Source organism: Notothenia rossii, assembly GCF_949606895.1.
Source record: "Notothenia rossii genome assembly, chromosome: 8".
NCBI lineage: Eukaryota > Metazoa > Chordata > Actinopteri > Perciformes > Nototheniidae > Notothenia > Notothenia rossii.
In genome coordinates, this window is record NC_136906.1 from 19,473,147 (window position 1) to 19,499,385 (window position 26,239).

Sequence of the window (26,239 nt, forward strand, 5' to 3'; positions counted from 1 at the left end):
ACAAGTACAATATTATAAACTGGTCATTTATAATAATTGTATTTGATACTTAAAGTAATTTTGAGCTTAATAATTGAGTATTTGTCTACTTGAGTATTGCTACTTTCAAACATAAGAATGGTGTACAATAGGAGTTGTATTTCCACCCGTTTGCTGCATACTTTGTTATATCTAAGAAGTTATACAAGTCAATGTATACCTACACATTTCATCGCTTTAATTCTCGACATTTTATTTTGAAAAGTCATGTATACGTGCATCCGCATGCCTGGTGGAGGGAGTGACCATATTGCGTTGATGCGTTCAGGAACCAGCGGTCTGCCGAGTCGACACTTCGCAGTTCACCAGAAACTTGTGTGGGCGAAGGGGAAATACGCACAGAAGATAATGAAGCCCGGCTGTCCCTTCTTCTCTTCTTTGGCTTTGAAGTAGGTCTGTGAAAAGTTCGCCGTTCAATGGTAAGATACTTATTTTTTAGACCGGTTGTTTAGCTTTATGTCTCCAATAATGTTTACATATTTCCTGGTCATAGATGTCGGATACACCGTGAAATGTTTCAGGACGCGTGATTATGAGCCACCTAATGACACAATCTGTTATATATAATATGTATTCATATTAAAACAAAATAACTTGTAGACCTGTTATGGTGCTGTACAGTGTTGTGTAATGTAGACAAGTTACACGAGTAATATTTCCTCGGTAGGCCCAGTGACACATTTCCTGATAACATATTCTAAGAAGTTATTTCTACATGTTGTGTCATTTGGGAAGAGCATTTTAGTTTTAAATTCGTTTTTCAGTTGGAAACGAAAAATAGAGAAAAGCGCAAGGTTGATATTTCCAAACGCCTGCATGGCCTGCAGTTCTGCTGCAACTCTTTTACTACTTTTAAATCCAGGCTGAAGATTGTTATTTTTTTCGTTGCTCTCATATCTTACACTGCACTTGAAACATTTATTCATGTATTTTATATTTTAGCTTGTTTTATGTTTATTTTTATTATATTAGCTTTTTAATTACTGTTTTTAAAAATTCCATTTTGTAATGTGTTTCTGCTGCACTATTTCTTAATGCTCTTAATGTTTTTCATTGTTGTAAAGCACTTTACCTTGTGTTGAACGGTGCTATATAAATAAAGTAGCCTTGCCTTGCCTTGTTGACTCAAGCCTTCATAATGCCTTCGTGATTCCACCCAATGCAACAGTTGATTACAGGCAAATACTCTCCTTTACTTTGTGTTTGTTAGTGATTTGGCTGTCCCCACCATGTCCAAACGTGGGTCATCCAAGCATTCAAGGCACGGGGCGTTCCCGAGCCTGTGTGACCCCCCTCAGGGTCCTGGTATCCATGTTTACATGTTCTGGTCAAAGGAAGGGGAAAGATATTTGTCCCATACAGATGGAGAAGTCACAGCAGAAGACCTGTGCATCTCAGCTGCGGAGGCTGTAGGTAAGAGTGACCGAATACAGACATGCAGACCAAAGTAAACGTTTATCTTCCTGTGGTATTTTATCCTGCTGGTGGCTAGTGTGTGTAACATCCCTGTATTATTCCCCAGGTATAACTCCTCTATGCCATGTGTTGTTTGCGCTGTACAATCCACAATCAAGCTGCTGGTACAGTCCAAACCACACGTTTACTCCAGAGAACTCCAGCCTTGTACTTCACTACTGTATGAGGTAGTGTGTTTTTATAGCACTGTTATACATATACACACAGATGAAACATATTCACAATCTTTCTCTGCTTTCCTTGTATCTAGGTTCTACTTTCGGAACTGGCACGGACTCAGTGGGAAGGAGCCGAGTGTTTACCGTTATGCTCTCAGATCTGGGGCGGTTCAGGGGGGTTCTCCCTTGCTTGAAATCGCATCCTTACAATACCTGTTCTCCCAGGTTGGTAATTTTTGTGTATTATAGGAGTGCACAATTTTCACAGGTTCAACCTATTTAAGTACTTAACCTCTTTGCTTCTTCTGTCTCCAAAAGGCTAAATATGAATTTGTGAACGAAGTGGTGCAGGTGGAAGACGTGGACTCAGAGGAGAAGTTAAATCGCTTTGAAAATGAGAGCTTGGGGATGGCTGTGCTTCAACTCTCACATCAGGCTATGCAAACAGGCTGCTCCTTGCAAGATGTTGCCCAAAAAATCAGGTAATTACTTTGGAAGGATTGAACATGCGGCAGTGAAGAAGTAACAACGACTTATTGCACGTTAATCTGTCAACCTCTATACTAAATGGTCTATATGAATTTGAATATGCTCTGATAACAGATATGTATTAGTCTTATTATAAATAGATTGTGTTTGTTGTACTGTTATATAAATCTAACTGTTATTGTAATCTAATTAAAGCACCTGATCCAGGTAACATTGAAATATAATTTTTTCTTTCAGCTTCCTACGATGCATTCCAAGATCTTTCGCCAAACACATTTCCAGAGTCAACTTCCTGACGAAAATCAGGATCCGTCGGGTGTTTGCAGAGTTTGTGCGGACCTTCCAGCAGCACACTGTTGATAAGGGGAGACTGGGCGCACAGGAAATCATGTACAAGTACATCTCTACTCTTGAACACTTGTCACCGAGTTTTGGAACAGAAACCTTCTCTGTATCCCAGCTGGAGCTTCGAGAGGACGGGGATGGAAGCAGCTCTTTCTCCAACACCACCCAAACAGAGGGTGCCTCAAAAGGCAGCTTTATAGATCCCGCCACACACGAGATAATGGTGTCAGGCACCATGGGGATTCAGTGGAGGAAAGTGTCTGGTCAGAAGGTTTGTTACAATGCAATTTCAAGCTTGGATGGTCTCCTTCTGTGGCCGGTTGTGTATTCTCCCAGTGTGGACATTTTGTTGATTCAGTCTCTTTATCTAGGCACTGGCAAACACTTACCTCAGAAATGACTACATGAAGAAAACAAAACAGTCCGACCAACCGAACGCAAACACTCCCAACAAATGGACGTCCTTCTGTGATTTCGCTGAAATTACGCACATAGCCCTCACTGGAGATAATGTTTGCATTAGCACTCAGGACAACCGCTGCATGGTGAGAGCACTTGTTTACCCTTTTATGTAAAGCTAAAATACATACATTTAATTGGTAAATGTGTTTGTGATGCATTAGTTTAATTGGTATTCTGAATATAAGATGTTCTCCTGATCAGATTGTTAAATCTTTAAAGCGTGAATGTCCTGTACTGTGTGCTAATTCTACCTGTTTATGGCTATAGGAGCTTTGAGAACGCTTCAGGGGTTTCATTATGTTTTGAATGTGTCTGTAGGAGGAATCTCTGATTGTAAGCTAGTGGTGTTTCTGTGCGTGTATGTAGGAGGTTCAGATGAACTCCAGCCAGGAGGCCCGTTCCTTCATCTCCCTGCTAGATGGATACAACCGGCTGACTGCATTCGCCCACCACTTTCTTTGTCATGAAGTGGCTCCCCCAAGGGTAGTGCTGAGTGTAGCAAATGGACTGCATGGACCTATGCAGTGAGTTTTATCCTCTTACACATGCACATACAGACACAGGCAGGATGTGGAGAAACACAGTGTGTTATATCGCAACTCTGCTGTGATTCCAGTGATGATTTTGTGCTGCTGAAGCTGAAAAAGGAGGCAGAGGAGGGAGCTTTCCTTGTACGCTGGAGTGCCCTCGACTATCACCGCATCATCCTAGCAGTCATGAAAAAAAATGAGGTAAGTCAACACCCACACTCCTCTCTGGAATAGATTGCTGTGCAGTGATTGTGGAAATGTTTGTGTTTATATGTACTTCTGGCTCACAGAATGGATCAAGGCCAAATCACAAGCAGTTTCGGATTCAGCTCAAGGATTCCAAGTTCTGTCTGGAGGGCTGGGATCGAGAGTTCTCCAGTATGAAGGAGCTCACAGAAAGCCTCAAGACCTTTGTGCTCCAGTCTGGTTCTGACAGCTTTACTGTCAAGAAATGCTGTTTTCCAAAACAAGCAGGTTTGTGTCAATTGGGCTTTTCAATTATTGATCTGTTTTGCTGACTTATGCCCATGTCCCACTGTTTATTTTTAAAGATGTTCTGTCTTCACCTTAAAATCATAAATACATAATTTTGCTCTCACTTTCAGTGCTGTTTATCGACCTTGTTTTGATGTGATGCAGAGTGTTGGAGATATCGACTATAGAGATTACTTATTTCTCTCAAATATCATCATATAACTACATGGAACTTGGCTTGTAGTGCTCAAAGTGCCATAACAAAAATTGAAATCCTGACCTAGTTACTGAAGATAATCCAGAGAACAAACAATGTTTCTCTACAGTGCTGAAGAAGGCCTAGTCATGGACAAGAGGCTTATGCTCATTCATTGGCGGCTGTAGTTCGGTGGGAGGAGAATAGTTCCTATAAAATATTTCAATGTCTGTGGGTTATCCTAAGTAACCAGCTCATTTAAAATATATTGCCAATACGTTTTTTCAATGAATCAAGCGTTATTCTGTCTCTTAAGGATGAGGTGTTGAACAGTGTCGTGTAAAGTAAAAATTCTCCGTCAGCTACATAAAAGTAAGAACACCTGTCGTCGGTGAAACGCCCCTCCTTACTGCAGAACGTCTCTCATTATATGAGTTATAATGTTTTTTAGCGGACGTTGTCTGATTATATAATCGTATGCGCGGGCCGCTATTGTCTGTTGATCTCCAGGTTAACAGCAGCATGAGAATAACCTGCCGAAAGTGCCAATGCTCCATGTCAGAGGCTCCGGTAGAAATTTGCCGGGATTTGCGTTTTTACCCCCTTAATGTCTGACCAATGGTCGAACAGCATTTCCGTGCACATGACTTGTGTTTAAAGTTTATAGTCCGTTGGAGTTTTGCCTGTGTGAATGCAAACGAACCTTCTGAAAAATGAAACAATGTAACAAACTGTCGTCTGGTACACACCAGAAAACGGACTATTAGGTGTGAATGCACCCTTAAAGCACCACAAGACATTTTGTTTCATCATATTCAAGCGAAGATCTGTATGGTTGATAACACTATGCAACTCACACCAGAATGATCTAGATTGTTAACTAGCAAGGGAGAAAAATATTTTTGTGGTAAACCATCCCTTTAACATAGGTTTATCTATGTTTGTGTGATGTAGAGCTCTCCAACCTTCTGGTGATGAGGCAAGGTGCTCGCACGGAGTCCTTGTTCCTGAACACAACTCAGCTGCGCTTCCACCAGATCAAGGACAGAGAGCTCGTACAGGTGACAAGACAAACTCTCCAACTACATATGACCATCGGTTCCACCGGACTAATGTACTTGTTCTCAGTTGTGTGACTGACCAGCAAATGTTGTTTACCATCAGGAACAACATTTGGGCCGCGGGACAAGAACTAACATCTACTCAGGACGTCTGCTGGTGCGAGGCGGGGGGGGAAATGATGAGGATGACGAGTTCAACAACAACTTTGCTGACCGCAAAGGAATCCCTGTGGTTCTCAAGATTCTGGACCAAAGTGATAAAGATATCGATATAGTAAGCCTTGTGATCTCTGAAAAAGACCTCAATAGTTACCAACACTCATGTATATTTTATAAGTAATCTTTACTCTCTCCCTTCTCTCTAAGGGTTTTTTAGAAACTGCGAGTCTCATGAGCCAGGTGTCCCACAGTCACCTGGTGTTTGTACATGGCGTGTCAGTCAAAGGATCTGAAAGTAAGAGCAACAACACTGTTCACCGTCACAAACTCAGGTTATACTTTTAGATGTGTGACTTCCTCGTTTGCTACTTCCTCATCACACACATGGTTTGTGTTTTAGTCAAATGTATGATCCCTGTACAAAGTGACCCGTGACGCAAATGCAAATACACACTCGCCCTGTTCTGTTTTTAAAGAGGATGCTTCTTGTTTACATGTATTTTGGGGACGTACTGGAACCTTCAACCTGTCAAACTTGTTTCATCCTTAACAGATATCATGGTGGAAGAATTTGTGGAGTTTGGGCCTTTGGATGTTTTCCTTCGAAAGGAAAAGGCCTCTGTGACTCCTCAGTGGAAATTCATTGTTGCAAAACAGCTTGCCATTGCCCTCAATTATCTTGTGAGTGCAAACACTACTTTGGTTTTGAGTGCCACAGATTTTTATTCAATACAATTCACTTACATTGACCACAGCTAAGTGGTCATTAACGTGAATTGAGACTGATGTAATACAAGTGTGGTACAATTGATCTTTAGATCGTCTTAAGCTTTACAATCAGGTGCTAAAATATTTAGAATATATAAAATATTAACAGAAAGAGGGGAGTGGGGCTATTAAACCGGACGTCAAGTTTTGAGTCTGAGCTGCAGGAAGGAAATGATACTATCTTATTATCAAACAAAATGTAACGATAAGTGGTGCACATGAAGTTCATTTTTGCCTTAAGATTAACAACGATAATAGTTTATGTTTCACTTGTTTTCTTCGATATTTCGCATCACAAAAACACATTACCAGTACGTTTGTCATCCTTGTAGGAGACCAAACGGCTGTTCCATGGAAACGTCTGTGCTAAGAACATTCTGGTGGCAAGGCGAGGTCTCGAGCTTGGCACCTCTCCTTTTGTCAAGCTGAGCGACCCAGGAATTGCCCTGAGTGTCCTTTCAAGGGAAGGTCAGTACCAGGAATTCCCTTTTACTTGAACTCCTAATAAGCCTCACTTTCCAAGAAGGTCTCAGTCAGCTTCAAGACTTGTCTGTTTCTTTACTGTTCTGCCTTACTGATAAATCTGATTTCGGAAGCAGGAAATGTCTACCAGACCATTTCCTCTGACTTGTGTCCTGTTCTTTTAAAGTTTTATTTCACAATGTGTTATTTAAGAACTCAATCAGTCAATCTCAAACTGCTCACATATGTTTTCTAAACACCATGGTTAGTTTTGTCTAAATTCTGCTGTTTTTATGTTTTTCTTCCAACAAAATTTAACCAGAGCACACAAAAATGTATTGTTACTATAATTGTCCCTATTCTGCACTGTAGAGCGTCTTGAGCGTATCCCCTGGATTGCCCCCGAGTGTGTGGAAAGCGGCGCACCCATTGGAAATGTTGCTGACCAGTGGAGCTTTGGCGTTACCTTGCTGGAAATCTGCAACAACGGCGATCTTCCAATGAGTGGCAGCACATTGTCCGAGGTATTTCTCTTCCAACAGCCACAAGCTGTACCTGCCCTGTTGACTTCAATTTGTAACAATGTAACCCCCTCCCCACAACAGAAAGAACGCTTTTATCAACAAAAGGGCCGTTTAGCAGAACCATCCTCCCAGGAACTGGCTCGCTTCATCAGCATGTGTATGACCTACGAGCCAATGGAGAGGCCTTCGTTCCTCACTGTGCTCAGAGAGCTCACAGACATCATAATCAAAAGTGGGTCTTTACTAACTCACCTCTTAGTTTTTTTGTCAGTCTAATTTTGGTGATATATATATATATATAATTTGTCTTGGTTTTGCCTGATCACAGATCCGGATATATCCCCCAGTGAAACTCTCCCTGACTCAGACCCGAGCGTGTTCCACAAACGCTACCTGAAAAAGATGAGGGACTTGGGAGAGGTAAGTTCCAATACCACATTACCTGTAGTATCTTTCTTCCTGTATGCTCGAGAATAATCCCCCTGCTCATTGCTCCGTCTGCAGGGACATTTTGGGAAGGTGACTCTCTACCAGTACGACCCGGCCAATGATGGGACAGGAGAGCGCGTGGCCGTGAAGGCTCTGAAACAAGAGAACAGTCAAGTGCTTGAAGGCTGGATGAAGGAGATTGACATCCTCAAGTCCCTCTATCACAGCAACATTGTCAAGTACAAAGGCTGTTGTACTGAACTCGGTGAGCCCTCAGCTGTCTTCGGACTGCTTCCTTTATGTTTTTTGAAATTAGAGATGCTTCTGTTATGACAACGTCAGTGAAAAAGTGACAATGCATAAGATTGCAATTCAATCCCATGCATGCTACTTAAAAAAAAAAAAATCAAAATCCTTGGCTTTTTCTGCTGGACTTCTCCCCTGCTCATATGATAACTTTTTGTATGTGACATACAATTAAATTTGCCACTACAAAACAGTTACAAAAATGTGTTTGCATGTTGTCAATTAACGTTTTTTGAAAAAAAAATGTTTAAATGCAAAGTCAAACATAAAAAAAGTTGTATTAACCGCATTTCTATTTAAAATATAAATGAACACACACTGACTACATGTGGAAAGAAGTGCTTGATAACTACTCTGTTTCAGCTTACAGTGGTCAGCGGACAATTCAGGGAATAGATTTTTGTTCCTTGCTTTTTTTCTGTAGATATTGAAAATCTTTTCAAAATGCAACCTTGTCTCCCTTGTATGTCAATATTATAAACTTCATCTCACAGCGCACTGAGAATCACAGCCCCTTCAGCACTAGAGTAGGCAGCAGGTCATTCATGCCTTTGATGGAGAATGAAGGATGAGTACTGATGCTTTGTACATTCTCAGGAGGACAGGTGGTGCAGCTTATAATGGAGTACCTTCCTCTGGGGAGCCTGAAGGAGTACCTTCCCAAATGTAATCTGGGAAGGCCTCACTCCCTTATGTTCGCTCATCAGATCTGCCAGGTGAGTGCAGATGTTTTGTGTTGTTTTTGCTAATCCAGATTTCCAAATTCATGTTAGTCTGTTCTATAGCGGGTGAGATACTTCTTAAAGGATGAGGCACAACAGTTTCCTTTTTAAAAAACTTTGTTCATCAGTTTTTTTACACTGTTAAAGTGTGCAATCCTATTTTCATTGGATCCATCTTTCATTTATGTTGTCTACGTTCAAAGGGTATGGAGTACTTGCACTCCAAACGATACATCCATCGAGACCTCGCCGCCCGAAATGTCTTAGTGGAAAATGAGAGTTTGGTGAAGATTGGAGACTTTGGCCTGACCAAATACATCCCTGAAGGCGATATCTACTATCGTGTCCGTGAGGAAGGGGACAGTCCCGTCTTCTGGTAAGTTCACGCAGCACTTAAAATATGGATTCAATGATCTGTTCCATGATAACCAGTCAACTGTGTTTTTTTCTGTATGCATAGGTATGCCCTTGAGTGCTTGAAGGAAAATAAATTCTCTTTTGCGTCAGATGTTTGGTCCTTTGGCGTTACGTTGTATGAGATCCTGACCTGCTGTGTACATCGCCAAAGCCCGCAGGAGGTACATCATCACCGGCCTCTTATAACAAGCTCTAATCAAAATAAATTCCCATGTTAGACAATTACAGTCAATTTTGAATCCCTTTTTGTAAGATGCACAATCTGCTCTGTTGTCTTTGTTTTGTAGAAGTTCAGGGAAATGACGCAAGACACCCGGGAACAGATGACTGTGGTGGTGCTCATAAAGCTGTTGGAGAAGCAGCACCGATTGCCTGCCCCCAAAAACTGTCCACATGAGGTAACATACTAATTAAACACTATTGACATTTTATTCAGATTATGAGTAGACTGATATATTAAGAATTATTGTTTTTCAACCAACAGGTGAAGATTTTAATGGAGCAGTGTTGGGCTGCAGACTCAGCACAACGGCCATCATTCAAAACCCTCATCAAAAAGTTTGAGGCCATTCGCCAAACATACTGGCATTCCAATATAAAGCTTTCCTCGGCCCAGATTAGCTGAACAGGACTGTGAAGAACCAGCCTGTCCACATGGCATCCCTCTGCCACCATAGCCACATTACAGGCTAACCAGTTGTGTTTCCGCTGTGCAATGCCTGCTGCCTTCATTTACATAGATATCTTTACATTTATTTTTTGATAAAAGCAAACCGCTATCCTCTCATATGTGATATGTGACAAAGCGGTACTTAATCAGTGTGTTTGTTTTCCTGTCATTTGAGTTAACTTTCATCTCTCCTTCTCTTACATTAATAATAGGTTTGCATATATCACAGTAAGTATTAAGAATTCCTGTAAGGTTGTGAGATTTCTCTTTCATTTGATGTTTTTTAAATGTTTTGTCTGTTTAAACTTTCGTTTCATTATATATAAACCAAAAGAACAAATTCAAAATATAATACACACTTCTTTTCATGACAGTCTATTAAAAACTGAAACTTATTTATCAAAAAGTGTAAATGAATGCTTTACAGCTACATATCTGTTACATGAAAATTCATTGATCATAACCTAAGGGATGTCCGATAATTAACTTTTATATTCGAGACAGGTAACTGACCTGGGAAATATCCTGTATTATGTTCACCTTTTAAATGCATCCAATACCGTTGGCTGAACCAGACCAGTCAATCTGTTGGCAATCCTGCACCTGTGCTCTTGCTGCACGGCAACAAAAAATATCAACAGGAATAATGCTGCTCTGACATTGGACGATTTTACTGAATTGTTGGTATGAGCTGGCCAAATTATCCATGACAGACGCACACAGCTGTCCTGGCATGCAGAATATATTCATTTTAACAGGTGTTTGGATCTGGACAGACACAAATCCAATACAAATGAAAAGTTACAAAGGTTCGCTGTTTTGCCATTGGCTTTCTAACTTTGTAAAAGCGGAAATAAAGTGCAGAAAAGACCAAAGGCTAGTATGCGTAATGTACATTGTCTAGTAGTGTAAGTAATATTCCATAATGTACACACCATCGGCTGACACTCTGCATGCTATGGTACTGTTCCTCCTGGCAACCGTGGAAAAAAAAAGTGTCTTCCAATTACATTTTTTTGTGATAGGATTAAATAAACATTTTGCAATTTAGACTTTAATTAAACACATTTTGAATTGTGCAGTATGTCCAACTTAGTGAACCTGAAGACCTTTTTGGTGAAAAGTCAGCCAAAAGATAAACTATGTAACATAGTATGCCTATAGATTGATACTAATACAGGAATACATTCACATAAGTAATTGATCTGAACATTGGTGTATCAGGGTGTCCGCGGTGTCTTAAAACGTATTACAAGTTGATAAATCAATTTAGCAAAAGTTAAGGCTATTAAAAAGTATTAAATGGCATTTTCCAAGGTATAACATTTTTGTAGCTTGTTTTCAATAAGTATATTATCAATTGTCCAAAGAGGTTGTATTCTACAGACTGCCTGAATGTAATCATTGCGTAGGTGTGTAGTTTGATTCTTTGTAGTTTATTTATGGCATCCCGTTGGATTTGCTGAACAGGACATCGCACGCTCACTGCTTGATAGTGCACGAAGGTACGTTTTACGCCGGTTGTTAAACAACATCGTTATGGGGAAATGCAAGTTTGCATCTCTTGGGAACAATGCCTAAATCAAATACTACTTTCTAATGGTTTCTTTTTCTAATAAACCTTGCATTGGGTTGGTCACACAATTAATTCTCTTGTGCTTTGTTCTATCTGAATTATGATAAGGAGTTATCACAAGCTGTTTAGTTGTGCTATCTTACAATCAATACTGTATAGTAAATGTGAGGTAAAGTGTGTCGCCAATGTAACCGGTTGGAATTGGAAGTGGCGATGAGGTCTTAAAATGTATGGAATGGGTCTTAAAAAAGGTCTTAAAATGTATTCAATTTGACTTCAGGATTCCTGCATATAGTTGGATACTAAACTAGTTTGGTTTTTGTTGTCAATGTACTGGGAAAAGCACTAAACTGGATTCCAGTCTGCACGGGGTGTAGGGTCATCTTGACTTGTTTCATGGATGTGGTCTCCAATTGACCATACTCATAGGAACACACTTTGAATTCCTGAGGCAATTCTAATTTTTCATGGCACCACTAAATAAAAAAAAATAAAAAAAGCAATAAAACAGACTTGCTACTCTTGGCCCACAGAGGGATATGTCTTTCCTGCTCATCCCTATCTGTCTATGTCTGTATCTGTCTGCTCATCTGAGCCTCCTGCAACTTTTCCCTCTACTTGGTGTGAAATCCTCATCTCTCATCATCTGAGAGCTCAAAATCTGAATCTCCCTCAACTATCTCGTACAGTATATGTCTGCTTCAGTTCTGTTTCCTGCAACAACAAGTCATTAAGTACATGAAGACGGTCCTGATTTCCACTAGAACTTACATTTATAAAAGAGCTGTTATTTCAATAACATACACTATCTGACCTACACGTCCTCCTCAAAATGTTGTTGTTGGTATGCCTGCCATTTTGGATGAAAATAAAGAGGAACCTCCCAGCATTCAATTTTAACCAATGACATATCACTGGAAAGCCCAAGATGTCCTCTGTACAATGCAGCAGAGATTGGTAGAGTAGCTCAAAAACAGTAAATGTAAATGCATGAGAACAAAATGTCCACTACAGAGGACAATGGGCTGGGTCTCTGGGATGTGAGACCATAAGACTGACTGTTTGTTACAAGCCAACCAGCCCACTACCAGGGGACATCAAGAAAATATAGAATAATATGAATCAGTACAAGTTTAAATACAAAAAACAATATGGTAAGCATATCATTCAAAGCAGACAGTAAACTGCAACTACATGAAAGGTATCCATATGGCTGTAAGTGTTTATTAAGGTTTTTTTTTTAATTCAAGTTTCATTATATTAGGCCTATATTATGTTCTTTGACACTTAAAAATCTCCTGATGTAATACTGTTAAAGAAGGATTTAAAGATTTTTATAGTCCAAAGTTGTATATCTGATTCATTATTGACATGCAAGACTGCTTATAAAAAGTAAACGTGTCATACACAGAGGTATGTTCAATGTGCTGTAAAGATAAGTTAAAACAATACAATTTAAAGGCAATACAAAAGATATATATCTATATATATATATATTATTATACTATATATATATATATATATATATATATATATATATATATAGTATAATAATAATAATTAGTGTAATAATAATAATAATTATTACTAATGTTTAAGGTCATGGTTTTGTACTCTATATCCTAAACTGCAATGATTGGCGCATTCCTTGGACATAAATGTGTGTTTTTTTCCTGTTTTTTTGTACCTAGGTAAAGTATGTGCATTTAAAGCGCAAGGTGAAGCCGTTTAAAGCCCACTGGCTTGTCTCTACTGAGAACTGCAGGATCTGCAGCATTCATGTCCAGTTTGAGTTAACGTGGCCCCGCCCCCTACCTCAGTTACGTCGTAGTCATGGAGAATGCGTCCTCCTCTCGTCCAATGAGAAGCGGCGCTGGGGCCATGTGTGTATTGTTTAAACTGCTCAAATCGGGCTGAGTTTTCAGACCGACAAAAACTTCCACCAAACAGAGTGATGGCGGCCGTTGTGTCTGTTAGCACAGCTGCCAGAGATGAGAGCACAGACACAGGTCTCAGTTTCGCCCCTCGTCCGGCTAACGATAACTATGACCTCCCTGTGGATGCGGGTCACGAAAGCTGGATGTCCGGAGGAGACCACCGGTATCATGAAAACGGCGGAGAGGACTCACCGTCGGACCGCGACTGTCAGCGGAGGGTCGACGAGGACCTGACATCACTGAGCTCCGAAGAGATAGAGAGCCGCTTAGAGAGAACTCGCCGGGAGTTTTACAACCGTAGAAAAATAATAATAAAGAATCTACCCTCCGACGTTAGCAATCAGGTAAGAGAAAAAAGTCCTGGATGTTTCACTTATTGGATGACTGATTGATTGCTAACGTTAGCCTAGCTCCAAATTGCTTTGCCATGCTACCTATCTTAGCCGAGTAGCCATTTAACTCGTTAGCTGATTTTAGGTTTGAATAGTGCGATACTTTGTCATAATGAATCTGCAATTCGTTTAATGTAAAGGCAACACACCATAGCTTTTATTTGGTAGCCACATAGTATCATTATTGTTTTAATTCGGGGTTTGGGTTGTTAGGATTTCTGCCAGGTGGTCAGATAACTGTCAATAATGGTCATCTGTGGCCTGCATGACCTGCCACTCCTTCCTCGCAGGCAACAACTTGATAACGTTTTATATTTGGATTTTATTTGGACTATTTTAAACACCAAATCAAAACTGTCGTTGATTATCCTCCCCCACATGGCGGTTACAGGTGCAGTGGGACTTTATTCATCAGCCCATCTGTTGTTTAAGCTGGCGTTTGGTTGTATTGACCAGCCAGTGACTTACTCATGATGCCACATTTTTTTGGAACGTGCCTGACTCGTGGGGAGCGGTGGGCCTGCGGGCGGAACCATTGTTCACAGAGAGGGGGGAGGGGGGAGAGCAGTGGGAGTTCGAGATGTCAGTTGCAATATAACAAAAGGTGGAAGGTGTAGAGACAAAACGTTACAGAAAATGCTAGATAGGATCGCCATTTGTTTGTGAAAGGTCAAAAGCAGCGAAGAACAAATTCTCATAGAACAATGAGTCAGTTGTTGACCTCTGACCCCTCCACAGGTGCAACTTGTTGCTAGTTTCCAAGTTAATTATGTAAATACTTATCTACAGTTAACCAATTTACAATAAAAAAAAAAAATCTTTTAGTAAAATATTCTATGTGTGATTCCTTGGTTAAATGGTTGTATCAATTCAGATTTCTTAATGTCATTTTTGTTTTTTCTCATTCACAGGAGGTCCATGAGCTGTTGGGCAACTATGACTTGAAGTACTGCTTTGTGGATAAATACAAGGGCACAGGTTAGTTTAACTAACTAACTTGAATTTAATAATAAATTAACTTGAACTAAATCCCTCAAATGTTACCCTAGTTGTTTGTTGCTGGTTTGTATTCAAGGTGTGATTGTAGTTTGTATACCAGCGGCCCCCTTCGGCTCTGTAACAAACCAATAAAGGAGTGCCTTTATATTATATATTAGGTCTATGAGAAAATGATCCTACTTCTAACTTGATTTGTTACCTCGGTAAAAATGTCTTTATTACTTTATCAATTGGTAGAATTATCTTTTAAATATGTGATTGACGGGTCGTTACAGAGGTTTTGTCCAGGTCTTGTCTGGATTTTGGGCTTAGAACTTTAATTTCACAGAAAGATTTCAGTTGGTAGCATTTCGGTTGTTGGTTCGGAATCTCGTGTCACTCCTGGTTGCAAAAAGACACAATATGGCAACAGCCAAAATGCCAAACAAAGTTATTTTCTTTTAATTTATGTATCTAAAAAAAATATTGTTTCATGTAAGAAATCCAGAAAAATAAGTGGCTTGTGAGAAATGGGTTCAATGGGAGATGTGGCTAAAATGTTATCACAATTGCTGTTTACATCTCAATACTATGAATTGTTCTGTAAATTACAAAATAATTGTTTATAATAGCCCTACCATACTTTCAAACATTTATTATTTTTCTTTCATTTGAAACTCTCATACAAACAAAACAATGTTCTAAAGTCATGTAACCAGAGTTCTTCCTCATCTCACCCTGCAGTTAACTGAATGTCTGCCCTCTTCATCCTTACCTTATAAGGCAGCAGGATTGGCAAGATCCAATCTGTGAATTTGATTGACATATGGTTGAACTCACTTGTCGCATCAACAGTTACTTATTTGTATGCATCAAGGAAACCAGATTCTGTGAATCAAAATGCAAAAATAATCAGTCATAAATTATCCTTAGGGGTATAAATTCACCTTGTATGCCCCAAAATGTGAGCTGCGTCTTAAATCAGGGGAATTGCTTGTTTACAATGGTCTAATTGCAACAAAGATCAGGTTTTCTTTAGAAGCCTCAAAATCAATTTGTCAGGAAGATCTGACATTCAAGAGCACTTAAACAGCAAACTGCTCCTTAATGTCTGATAATAATGGGGCAGGAAATAGCATAAGCCAGATGGTAAACTCGGGGTATGTCTGCTATCTACCAAACTGCTGCGGCAGATAACCTTCACATTTAGGTGTGCTTTTGTAGAAAAATAGTTGGCTGGTGAAAAAGTTAGAAGAAGAATTGGGAGGGATGAAACGCTCTTTAATGGTCACACATGCAGAGCACACAGCACACACATTGACATTTTTTCTCTGCATTTAACCCATCCTATTACCAGGGGTGTTTCTCAATCTCGAGTACGCTTGCCTGGTAGCACATGTCTTCCGAGTCACTTGCTTCAGAAACGAGGCAAGAATACTTCCTGGCATTCGGAAAACAAAGAGTGGAACAGGCAATTTCTCCAAACGAAGTACGCCGGGCTAGAATTCCAAGTATGCTGGACATTGGAACAGCACTTCGGCGGCACTCGATGACGTAGTATGCTTGAAATAGTGCCTCTGGAGCAGCTTTACTCGCGATTGAGAAACACCCCAGGAGTCTAGTACTAGGAGCAGTGGGCAGCTATTGTACAGCGCCCGGGGAGCAGTGGGGGGTGTCCGGTGCCTTGCTCAAGGACACCACAGCAGGGCAGGAGGTGAACTGGAACCTCTCCAAGTAGCAGTCCACACTCCATATTTTAGGTCTGGTCGGATGGTTAGGCTAGAATACATTTGAATTTGAATTTGAATTTGGCTTTCAGGCTGCAACATTTGTTGTAGTTGTAATCCTCCGCTTCTCTTTCTCTTTCAAAACATGGTTTACAGGATGTTTTTGTGACACTGAGCATCACACCATAGGGCTCTGTTGTACAAGAGTCTGTCAAATTGGTATACACTTTAAATTGGTGATGTCAATACTATAAACAGGGCTATATGTGTGTTTTTTTAGGTGTGAACATAATCAGATAAAATGCCTTTTTGATTCTTGTCAGCCATGATGGCTCTCTTTTGTAGTTTCAATAAGAGAAATGTTGCAGTGCCATGAAAGCATGTGGGTGGTAACATTCTGCCACCAGCGTTGTCTTTTATCACACCTGGAGGACTGTTATCACTAAGGCTGGCTCCCTGAGACCTGCTGTATATGAAGAATCTATTTGAATGCTGTATATGAAGAATCTATTTGAATGCTGTCTGAACAAATATCACTGCCTCGCTTTTAACGTTTCCCTCTTTTCCCCTTAGCATTTGTGACACTTCTCAATGGGGAACAGGCGCAGTGTGCTATCAAAGACTTCCACCAGCATGTGCTACGGGACCGGGAGATCTCTGTGCAGCTGCAGCCAACAGACGCTCTGCTGTGCATCGCCAACCTGCCCCGCGCCTTCACCCAGCAGCAGTTTGAGGAGTTGGTGCGGCCCTTTGGTAACCTGGAGCGCTGCTTCCTGGTGTACAGCGCCTCCACGGGGCACTCCAAGGGCTACGGCTTTGTGGAGTACATGAAGAAGGACTCTGCTGCCAGGGCCAAGTCGGAGCTGTTGGGAAAGCAGCTGGGCTCCCGCATGCTGTACGTCCACTGGACTGAAGTGGGCTCCCTCACATATCCACTGCTGAACTCCAAGTGTCTGTGTGTGGACCGCCTGCCCCCCAGCCTGCTGACAGCCCAAGACCTCCGAAATGCCCTGGCTGACACCCATGCGCCAGTCTTCTGCCAGGTCAGATTCAACACAAATAAACACTCCAGGGCTGCAACTAACTTTTCTTTCAACATAGATTAAACTGCCATACATTTTCAAAAGTAGTAGAGTAATAATTTGATCTCTAAAATGTCAGAATATTAGGACATCCCAGTTTCTCAAAGTCAGATGTGATGTCTTTCTTTAATGAATGCTTATTGGTGATTATTTATCTGTTGATCGCTCAAGGATTAGTCGCAGCTCTAAAACACTGGTACAAATTGATATGATTTTAGAAAAATGACACTACAGATAATGAATGTTATACTAGTTTGGATCAGCCATTTTATGTTCCCAGATTGGATTTGAATTGAATGTGCTGACATGTGTATACGAGTTGTAGCCATGCCACTGAAGGGGTACGGATGGCAAGATTCTATTTTTGTGTATATACAAATGAAATGTTTTGGTGTTTCTGTACCCTTTCACCTTTACCCCAGTTTTCCTGTGGCCACTCAAAGTTTCTATAGCAGTGAGCATTGCTGGTTTCTATGGTGATGACCACCTGACTCCCCCAGGTGGTGTCATTCAGCGGGCTCTTCTGGAAAGAGAGAGCGTCGGCCTTTTTAACACGCATAGTTGTGCTTTCTGCTGGTTTCAGGGTTTTTAAGGATTGTGGCAAATGCAGTGATTTAAGGGAAACGTTTTAACAAAATGCAAATAGGCTTTAGTTTATGAACTATTTAAACTTGGTGTTTTCAAATCATGAGGCTACATTTGTTGCCTGATTAATGTAAGGCCTGTAAAAGGAAATTCACAACTTATATTTTAGAAAAGCAACTCTGTAAGAAACTTGTTTTGTGTACAATGTTGAGGAACAGTTAAATATAAGTATTATGAGAGGTTGCCTTATAAAACCTGTAGTTGCTATCAAATTGCCTGAATGCCACCAATTAGGGGAGTCACTAGATCCGTTTTGATAAAAAGATTCTGGTTCATTCCCGTTTCACAGGACATTCCCTACCTAAATGTGCTTTTAGATATATGTGCAGCACATATGGGTGAAGGTCAAAAACCACTAGCAGTCAGTGTTGTACCGGTGTTGCTGTATTCGTTAGAAACAAATTGCCTTTTAAGATATGAGAATAACCGTTTTTTTTTTCTCCACACAGTTGGCTCAGGGACAAGATGGAAGTTTTCGTCGGTTTGCGGTCTTAGAGTTTCCCTCATCTGAGATGTCAGAGGAGGCGCAGCGCCTGGCTGACGGCAGGCTGCTCGGCGGGACAAACATCAGGGTGTCCTTCTGTGCCCCTGGGCCTCCTGGAAGAAGCATGTTGGCTGCTCTGATCGCTGCCCAAACCATGGTATTTAAGTCAAACTAATGTGTCATGGCCCTTTCACACCCATGCGGTTCCATGCTGGAGCTTGAAAAGCACCGGTTTTTCCTTTTCACACCGCAGCGAAGCCGCCTCTAAGCTCCGGAATCCGGTTCGTTTCAAGCACCAAAAAGTTGTCTGTCTAGAAAGCAAGCACGTCACGCTTACGTCGGATCTGGGCTGTGTCCAAATAACACGCGACATCCGCCTTTCCGCCAGCTTCAACATGATCTGTGGAAATAACATTGAGAATCAGTTTCAATGTTATACCATAGTAATTAGTGCTGCAAAGCTGGGTATTTTGAGCTTGGTGCATGCAGAGGCTGAACAACAGCTAGCTCTAACGCCATCTAATAGGACGTATATTTAACTTCTTTCTCCTACGGAATCGTCGTTGAAGTTGATGATTGTAAAGAACTTTTGAATGTAGCATGTAACGACTGTAAAGTTTGGTAGTACAGTCGTCCCATTTCTTCCATTTTGCTTCGACAGAACAAAACCAAAACGAGTAGTGCTTCAATACAATCTGCTATTGTTGTTGTTGTCGATGTGAGGTGTTTCCGCACGGTTTAGCTTTATGAAGCAGGCACGCAAATGGTTACGTCATGACGTAAACGATGACGCAATGACGCAGCATCAATCGGGCTCTGAGCGGTGTGAACGGAGCAGGAGCTGAACCGAAGAACCGGTTCTGAACCGGTTCTGAACCAGAAAAGCTCGGAGCTAGAACGGGAAAAGCCTTGGTGTGAAAGGGGTATGAGTCAAAAGCTACTATTACATTTGCCTTTGTGCTGACTGCCTGTTCTCTGTCCTCTCCTCTTTTTTTTTGAAGGCTGTGAATAGGGGTAAAGGTCTCCTCCCTGATCCCACAGCCATGCAGATACTAACAGGCCTGAATAACCCTGCCACCCTCAAGATGCTGCTCAACCCGCTGTCACAGGGGCCCAAACAAGGTGAGAATGACTCACTTCCTCTTAATCAATGCCTTTTTAATTGTCGGGTTTGTTCTGGAGCTGTGAGTCCTGATGTCCTCTTTGTGTGCAGGCCTCCTCGGGGCAGCTCCCACAATGCCCCTGCTGGCCAACCCCGCCCTCTCCGCCGCCCTGCTCCAGCTGCTCCTTCAGAACCAGGCCAAGGCGCAGCAGGTACTGTAGCCTTTCTGCCTTTTTCACTCTCACATGTGGCTCCTTTGCCGCTCGGCTCGCTTTGATTCATCCTCACCCACTCACACTCTCTTCCCCCCCCCCCCATACTCTCTGCTCTTTCCTTCTTCACCATTAGCAAGTCTTTCTGGGGAATCATCTTCTTTGGGCTCAGGTGCTGCACAATAAAGAAAACCCTCTAGTCCCTTGTGTGAGTGATAATGGTGTTTTGTGTTTGGCTATTGGTGGGTAAGCTGGATTGATCTTTTTGTGTGATTGGTGATAGTAGAACGTGATGCCTGGGTGGGTAAGCTCTCGCTAGGAAATTGAGGTTTGTTTTGTGTGTGTGTGTGTGAGGCGTACTTTTGAGTGATCTGGTTGGGGTGCACAAAATGTGTAAATAGCCACTCTGCAAGGACATCATTTCATACGTGGTGAGTAAGACTCAGTGTTGATTAGGTGTGCTGGTGTAGTGCAGCGGTTCTCCCCCGCTCGAGTGTTGCAGCCAGGCTGTGACCCTCCTGTGACACGGACCTTTGCTCTCTCTCCTTTGGCCAGCAGGCAGGACTCATCGGGGAGAATCCTCTGGCCGCTCTGCCTGTCCAGCAGGGAGTCCATCTGCTCGGAGACCTGCCCCAAGGTTTGACATTCCTCGACTCCAGCCTCATGTTATTTATTTTTTTCTGCTTATGATGCTTAACATCTGTATCCCCCCGGGCTTGTAAATAATAGTTTCTCCCCTTTAAAAAAAAAAATTGCTTATTACATTTTGCTCACAATTCAAGATGGCATGCATGTTAACATTTAAAAAATATACAGATCACACTTATTATAAATTCAATAATCTGTCTTTTAGGTCTTGGTCTTCAAACGGATCCTATGGGCCCCCTGAAGTCAATGCAACATGGCAGATCCCTGGCAAGGGAGCAGGAGTCCCCCACAGCAACGTGCACCTTCCCCCAGACTTCCTCTCCCACCCTGCAGGGCATCTCCATGCGTGGCATGATGGGAGCAGATGGCCTCACAGCACAAGGGGTGAGGTCCCAAGCAATTTCCATAATGTATTCTACCTCTTGTATTTGTGTCTAGCGTTGTGCCCAAATGTGAATAACAGAATAATAAAAAGCCATTTTCCCCTCCGGTAAGGTATCTATACTGGGAGACCCTCCAAAAGATGTGAACCATCCCCAGAGTGCCTTCCTCGGTGTCAACAGTGGTTTTCCCTCAGGTAATTTCCTTTTTGTTTTTAACTACTGTGTAGTTCTAATTTTCCTACAGCTTAATAAATAGAAAAACATGTTCCAGCATACTGTGTAATGTCTGTTTGCACTTTGTTACTCCAGTAGAAAGCTGCAGACCTCACCCCTATAGGAAAAGACCCACTCTAAGTAATGTGTCCAACCATCACACACATCAGAGCTTACAGCCAAATTACAACCTGCGCTACCAGGACTCCTACAGCCCCGAGTACCCTCCTCTCCACCAGGTAACCAGCGTTGAAAGACTTGTTCCATGAAAAGATGTCATTGTGACCTTATGAATTTAGGGTTTAGTGCATGGCTGCTTGTTCACTGTGCTGTATACGATCTGGTGTTTCTCCTCAGGATCCTCTGGCCCACCTGTATGAACAGCAGGAGAACCTTGATACTGGAGCTTTGGCTGGATTTGGTCAGCAGGTAGGGTTTTGTCAAACATTTCAAGACTGCAGTATTTTAATTGGATTATAAGGGGGTTTAACTGTTCTGAACTCAAAACCAAATCTCAGGATGAAAATGTATTGTATGCTTACTTGCAGGCAAAGTCAACTGTTAGAAATATATATTTTTCGTCTTATTTAACAAATCAATAAGCCATCTTAACTAATAGTTCTTGAAGTGTTGGTTTATACAATAAAACTGATACGTTTCCTCTTTTTTAATTGAGATACTCCCCTGCCACCTCTCACAAAAGTGTAACGTCTGCCCCAAACGGTGGAATTGTTTCCCCCTGGTTATTTGATGACATGCTTACTGCCCAACTCTTACACACTTTGTTTCTGCAGCTTCCCCGTCACCCTGACTACAGTGAGCGGTTCCCCCCTTACAGTTACCCTCCCAGTGAACCCATGTCCCCCTACTACAGCTCGGGGCCGGAGGACGGAAACCTTCCAACCCCCCATCTCAACAGGGTAAGCCTGAAGCTTCTGACTATCCTCTTTCTTTTTGGAAATGTTTTCGAAGAATAATCCCATGATCAATAATGAATGTGAGGCTGAGTGCATGAGCCTCGGTAGAAGTGCAGTCCACTGAAGGCTGCTTGTTTGTCCTCAGGCTGTGGGAATGCCTCCTGCGAGCCACGCCACAGACTTCCCCCCAGGCCTGAGCAATGCTGCCAAGGTAATATTTAAACCTTCTTGTCGAAGCGTTATGAGTCTTAACTTTTTTTTGGAAAATATTTTACTTTTAAGCCCGTCTGCTCTTTATTGATTTTATGTTTTTTTTATATATACAAATCCTAGACTCCTATTGGTGGCCACAAGCGTGTGTTCTCCCGGCTGATCCCATCTCCGGAGCCGAGCCCTGAGGGGGGCTACGTGGGCCAGCACTCTCAGGGCCTTGGGGGCCACTATGCAGACTCCTACCTGAAGCGAAAGCGTATATTTTAGGTACAGCTGAATGCTTCTTGCTGTAGGAGTAGCCAATCAGCAGCCAGGACACAATGGCATCTCCTCAGCTCTCCTTTGGTGAACTTTATAGCGTGGTGGTCCTTGGATTTGTCTCTGTACTCCTGAGGGACCCCTGGAGGGTCGGGGAGTGCAGCCTGTTGCTATCTGGACAGTTGTGTCACTTCATTGGAATTCTTGGTGGTTGTATTTTTTTCTGTTGTGTATATATGATTTTAGTGTGTTGGTAAATTTTAAGTTTTTACTTTTTTCCTTATTTTTTTAATTTGACCTTTAATTTCCTGTTGAAAAACGTGTACAGTGAAAAAAAAAAAAAAGGTTAACCAGGAAATGGAAGTATTTTCTCTTGATCATTTTTATTCCTGTGAGTGTGCCGTATCAGCAGAGCTACAGATAGTTTGGCCAGCTTTCAATGGCGGCCAGAGGCTGCTTTTCACAATGTAAAGTGAGGCTGTCCACAATTTCCGTAAAGGGACTTCGTCGTATTTAAAAACAAGCTTTAATTCAAAAGTTTTACTTTTTCTTTTTAAACAGCCTTCCTAATTCCATGTAAAACGTTCAGTAGTTTGTTTATAGAGATGGTGTTCTTTCTTTTTTCTCTTTTCACAGGGTTGTATATTTTGCTTTATAACTCTTTCTGGATCCAGGCCTTATTTCATTGGTTAACATGCAGCTCTCATCCACCAATGACAGCTGTATGTACCAGCCTGTGTATAATGACACTGAAGCTTTTTACCCTTCTGGCATATTTTCTCAAGCCTAATCTTTTCCACGTTGTTTGTCCTTTGATTCACACCCTCCAACTTGTTTACGGAGTCTGTTCTCTACACTGGTTGAGTGATGCACTTGGAGGTCACAATCCTATCTGTTCTCACCGCTATAAGATGCCATTCTTAAGTCTTCTCTCACCCGTATGTCCGGGAGTTAAATGTTTTCTGTGTTTGTATGAGTTCTGGTTTATAAAGTCCAAACGCCACACCTCTGGTTGAGTTGATGGGCCGGTGGACATGTGCCATCCCTTTTTGAGTCTTAACATGTACTAATGGAAGCTGGTGGCAGGTGATTGGTCAGTGACATGGCTGTCTGTGTTTTTCTTTTTTCTCTTTTTTTTAATCTATCTGGTTGACAGTTTGATTGTGAAAACCCCATTACCTCTGACTTCTGCTAGGAAATGCAGCTACACTTGAGCCTTAACAGTGTTTTCTGTGACATCATCCTGCCCTGTGTTGGCTTACATCTTACCATTTCTGTGTTTTTTGCTGTGTAAATAGTTAAGCTTGATACTTTTCCAGAGTCCAAAACTTTTGTTTTTCTTAAATCATACCTGCCTCTGGTTTGGTGTTTTGAATGAATTTGCTGCTCCTCCTGTTTTTGTTGTTTGGCTGTTTGTGGGACAGCTGAGTGGCGCCACAGCAGGCCGCCCATGTTGTGTATGGACCAAGAGATGCAGCCGTACTGTGTGATCATTTAATTTGATTCTACCATCTTCTCATCTGTACCGCCATTGTTGTCTCTGTATGTGTGTGATGTGAGCAAGTAAATGTTATTTAAACTTATAATGTTGTCATTTCATTTTTTGCTTGAGCTTTACTGCAGCTTGTAGCTACATTATAATCTTCTTTTTAGGGTTAACATATCTTTGTACTTTATACCAAAAAGTTTGACTTGTTCTTTGGGACATGCCCTTGTTTTTGGTTTAACACAAACACATAATTTCCTCTTGATGCACAACTGCCTTTAGGAGGTTCATTTTTGGAGTCTTCATTTCCAAATTAAGTTCAGAGGGATCCAAATTGATTTTGAGTGAACCTGAACAGATTTACATAATTTGAGACTTACTATCAAAAGTTAAAGAAAAAAAATCTCCACATGGGGTTTATTGCTGGTTAATGCAAATTGCATTTGGTCCCATTATTATTTAATGTCATCCTTCAGTAGGGGTTCTGGCATGAAAATAACAAAACATTTGAGTTGAACAACCATTTACAGGCCAACCAAAGTATTTTGAGCTGCACAAAGCGGCGCACAGTGGTTATCGTATTCATCATTTAGCTGATTATGTGAGTAATGAACCAGAACTGATATGCCTCCTCTCATTCAACAATGAACGCATGCACAGCCGGATGTTTTGCTTTATTGGATTGGCAACCAACCGTAAAACTAATGCTTCTACAACATTGCAGACAGATGTTGAGGAACAGCATGAAGTAAACAAAAGGGAAGCCTCAAAACATCTTGTAAATGTAATTGGAAACTCATTTTGTTGCCCAATATGTGAAAATAAATTAACTGTTAGTGTTTCATGATGTACATAATGCACAATAACCTTGTAACAACCCAATAATAGCCTTTGACTTTCCTGCGTTCTTAGGTTACATGTCACCAGGCAGACGCCCTCTGCCTCCATCAGAGCGTTAATGCTGTGAATGTGACCTGTATGAATGGTAAACAAGTTATTGCTGAGAGGATGCATTGTGCTCCCTGAATGAATAATTGAACAACAGCCTCAGCCAGTCAGCCATAACTGCTGATAACAGGCTGCTCAAGAAATGCAAACAAGCAAATATATCATAGGGAGAAGTGAAGTACAATTCCCATATAAGACTAGTACTGATGATATTCAAATGTATTAAACGTGAAATAATTCAGCTATGTTCTCATAAGCCCAGTATTTTCTGTTGAGCAGACTCTGAAGGTAATGGCATGTCAAACTGAGCTTAAAGTGGTCTGCTCGGGTGATTGGCCCTTTGCATCGCCATCCCTCACCTTTCACACCGAGGGGCTAGGGGGCAGGAGGCAGGGAGAAGAGCTCCTCTTCCTCTCAGCACTCATCAGGATGAAGGGTTTTTATTAGTCGCTATTCATGTGGACCTGCTGAGCCCTGAGCTGATGGAGCTTTCCCCTGATGGGCATGAACACAGCTGCAATACATTTCTCATAAGAGACTGCCTTTTCTTGACCATTGGATATTGTTTTGGACATTTCTCAGCCAGCAACTTTTTTTGACTGTTGTGATGCCCAACAAATAACTATCATTAATATTTAAAGAAAAATAGAAATGAGAACGTAGTGAAGACATGCTGGGTTATTTTTGAGACCTGCTGGCACTATATTAATGGGGCTTTCCCTGTCATTGGGTATATTTCTGTAATATTTGTCTGTAATTCTTCAAGCACCCTTGAATTATGTTCTCATACCTCCAGCCAGTCTACCCAGAGTTCTCAGAGGGATTCACCGAGGCTCGGCGGACGCTGTGTCAGACACATTTAGATTTCTGCCTTTCATGATTTCCACCCACACAGTCACCCTGCACAGTTGCTGGTGAATGCTGCAGAAACATGCGATTTTCCCAAATACAGAGAGGGAGAGCTCTGACGGCAGATCACTGCAGCATCATTTATCACCCACCACACACAAATCAAGGGGAAGTTTTATTTCTGGAGCTTTCTGTGTGTGTTGAAAATGTAACTGACCTTACCTTTACTGCCATGTGTTTGAATGTAGACGGGAAGAAACAGATCCACTGTAAGCTACTTTTATAAAACTAAATTCACATCTGCAGTGATTTATTACTGCTTTATTCGATATACGAGCAAGAAAGAGTAACCAAAAAGGGTATGTCACAAGTGCTGTTTATAGCAAGATTAGTCATAGAAAGCAGCCCACTCCCCCTGTGACAAACAGTCTATAAAACAGTGAAGCATCTCCACAGCACAGGAGAGAGCTGTCTTTTGCTAAATTCAGGCGAGGGTGAAAGT

The 26,239-nt window shown here is 41.5% G+C and overlaps 2 protein-coding genes across 4 annotated transcripts; both read left to right on the plus strand.

The window, feature by feature from the left end:
- The first annotated feature begins 286 nt into the window (after window positions 1-286).
- On the plus strand, window positions 287-10,082 carry tyk2 (tyrosine kinase 2). The gene is made up of 24 exons (XM_079641751.1): window positions 287-458; window positions 1,250-1,452; window positions 1,562-1,682; window positions 1,766-1,898; window positions 1,992-2,155; window positions 2,400-2,778; window positions 2,879-3,052; window positions 3,336-3,493; window positions 3,586-3,700; window positions 3,790-3,973; window positions 5,124-5,230; window positions 5,334-5,504; window positions 5,597-5,684; window positions 5,943-6,070; window positions 6,490-6,625; window positions 6,992-7,143; window positions 7,225-7,375; window positions 7,472-7,563; window positions 7,648-7,837; window positions 8,476-8,594; window positions 8,804-8,976; window positions 9,061-9,178; window positions 9,305-9,415; window positions 9,502-10,082. The coding sequence occupies exons 2-24, from the start codon at window positions 1,269-1,271 to the stop codon at window positions 9,640-9,642; spliced, it is 3,489 nt and encodes a 1,162-aa protein (XP_079497877.1). The 5' UTR covers window positions 287-458; window positions 1,250-1,268; the 3' UTR covers window positions 9,643-10,082.
- A 3,073-nt stretch (window positions 10,083-13,155) lies between these two features.
- raver1 (ribonucleoprotein, PTB-binding 1) lies at window positions 13,156-24,040 on the plus strand. Of its 3 annotated transcripts, none has more exons than XM_079642308.1 (14): window positions 13,156-13,544; window positions 14,504-14,570; window positions 16,871-17,340; window positions 18,474-18,665; window positions 19,510-19,630; window positions 19,722-19,822; window positions 20,378-20,459; window positions 20,676-20,854; window positions 20,966-21,047; window positions 21,166-21,305; window positions 21,424-21,495; window positions 21,861-21,986; window positions 22,129-22,194; window positions 22,317-24,040. In XM_079642308.1, the coding sequence occupies exons 1-14, from the start codon at window positions 13,218-13,220 to the stop codon at window positions 22,461-22,463; spliced, it is 2,172 nt and encodes a 723-aa protein (XP_079498434.1). In that variant the 5' UTR covers window positions 13,156-13,217; the 3' UTR covers window positions 22,464-24,040. The 3 variants fall into 3 exon arrangements, with proteins under 3 accessions (XP_079498434.1, XP_079498432.1, XP_079498433.1); XM_079642306.1 differs by having other exon boundaries at window positions 13,158-13,544; window positions 21,163-21,305; XM_079642307.1 differs by having other exon boundaries at window positions 13,158-13,544; window positions 20,381-20,459; window positions 21,163-21,305.
- Window positions 24,041-26,239: the final 2,199 nt, after the last annotated feature.

What these genes read in the sequence shown, in the direction of transcription:
- raver1 (XM_079642306.1), top strand. Translation starts at nt 13,218, where the DNA reads ATGGCGGCCGTTGTGTCTGTTAGCACAGCTGCCAGAGATGAGAGCACA. An exon ending in CCTCCGACGTTAGCAATCAG is followed by an intron (nt 13,545 to 14,503) that starts GTAAGAGAAAAA and finishes TCTCATTCACAG; the next exon opens with GAGGTCCATGAGCTGTTGGG. An exon ending in ATGGCCTCACAGCACAAGGG is followed by an intron (nt 20,855 to 20,965) that starts GTGAGGTCCCAA and finishes CCCTCCGGTAAG; the next exon opens with GTATCTATACTGGGAGACCC.
- tyk2 (XM_079641751.1), top strand. Translation starts at nt 1,269, where the DNA reads ATGTCCAAACGTGGGTCATCCAAGCATTCAAGGCACGGGGCGTTCCCG. An exon ending in CTCAGCTGCGGAGGCTGTAG is followed by an intron (nt 1,453 to 1,561) that starts GTAAGAGTGACC and finishes ATTATTCCCCAG; the next exon opens with GTATAACTCCTCTATGCCAT. An exon ending in GTCAGTCAAAGGATCTGAAA is followed by an intron (nt 5,685 to 5,942) that starts GTAAGAGCAACA and finishes CATCCTTAACAG; the next exon opens with ATATCATGGTGGAAGAATTT.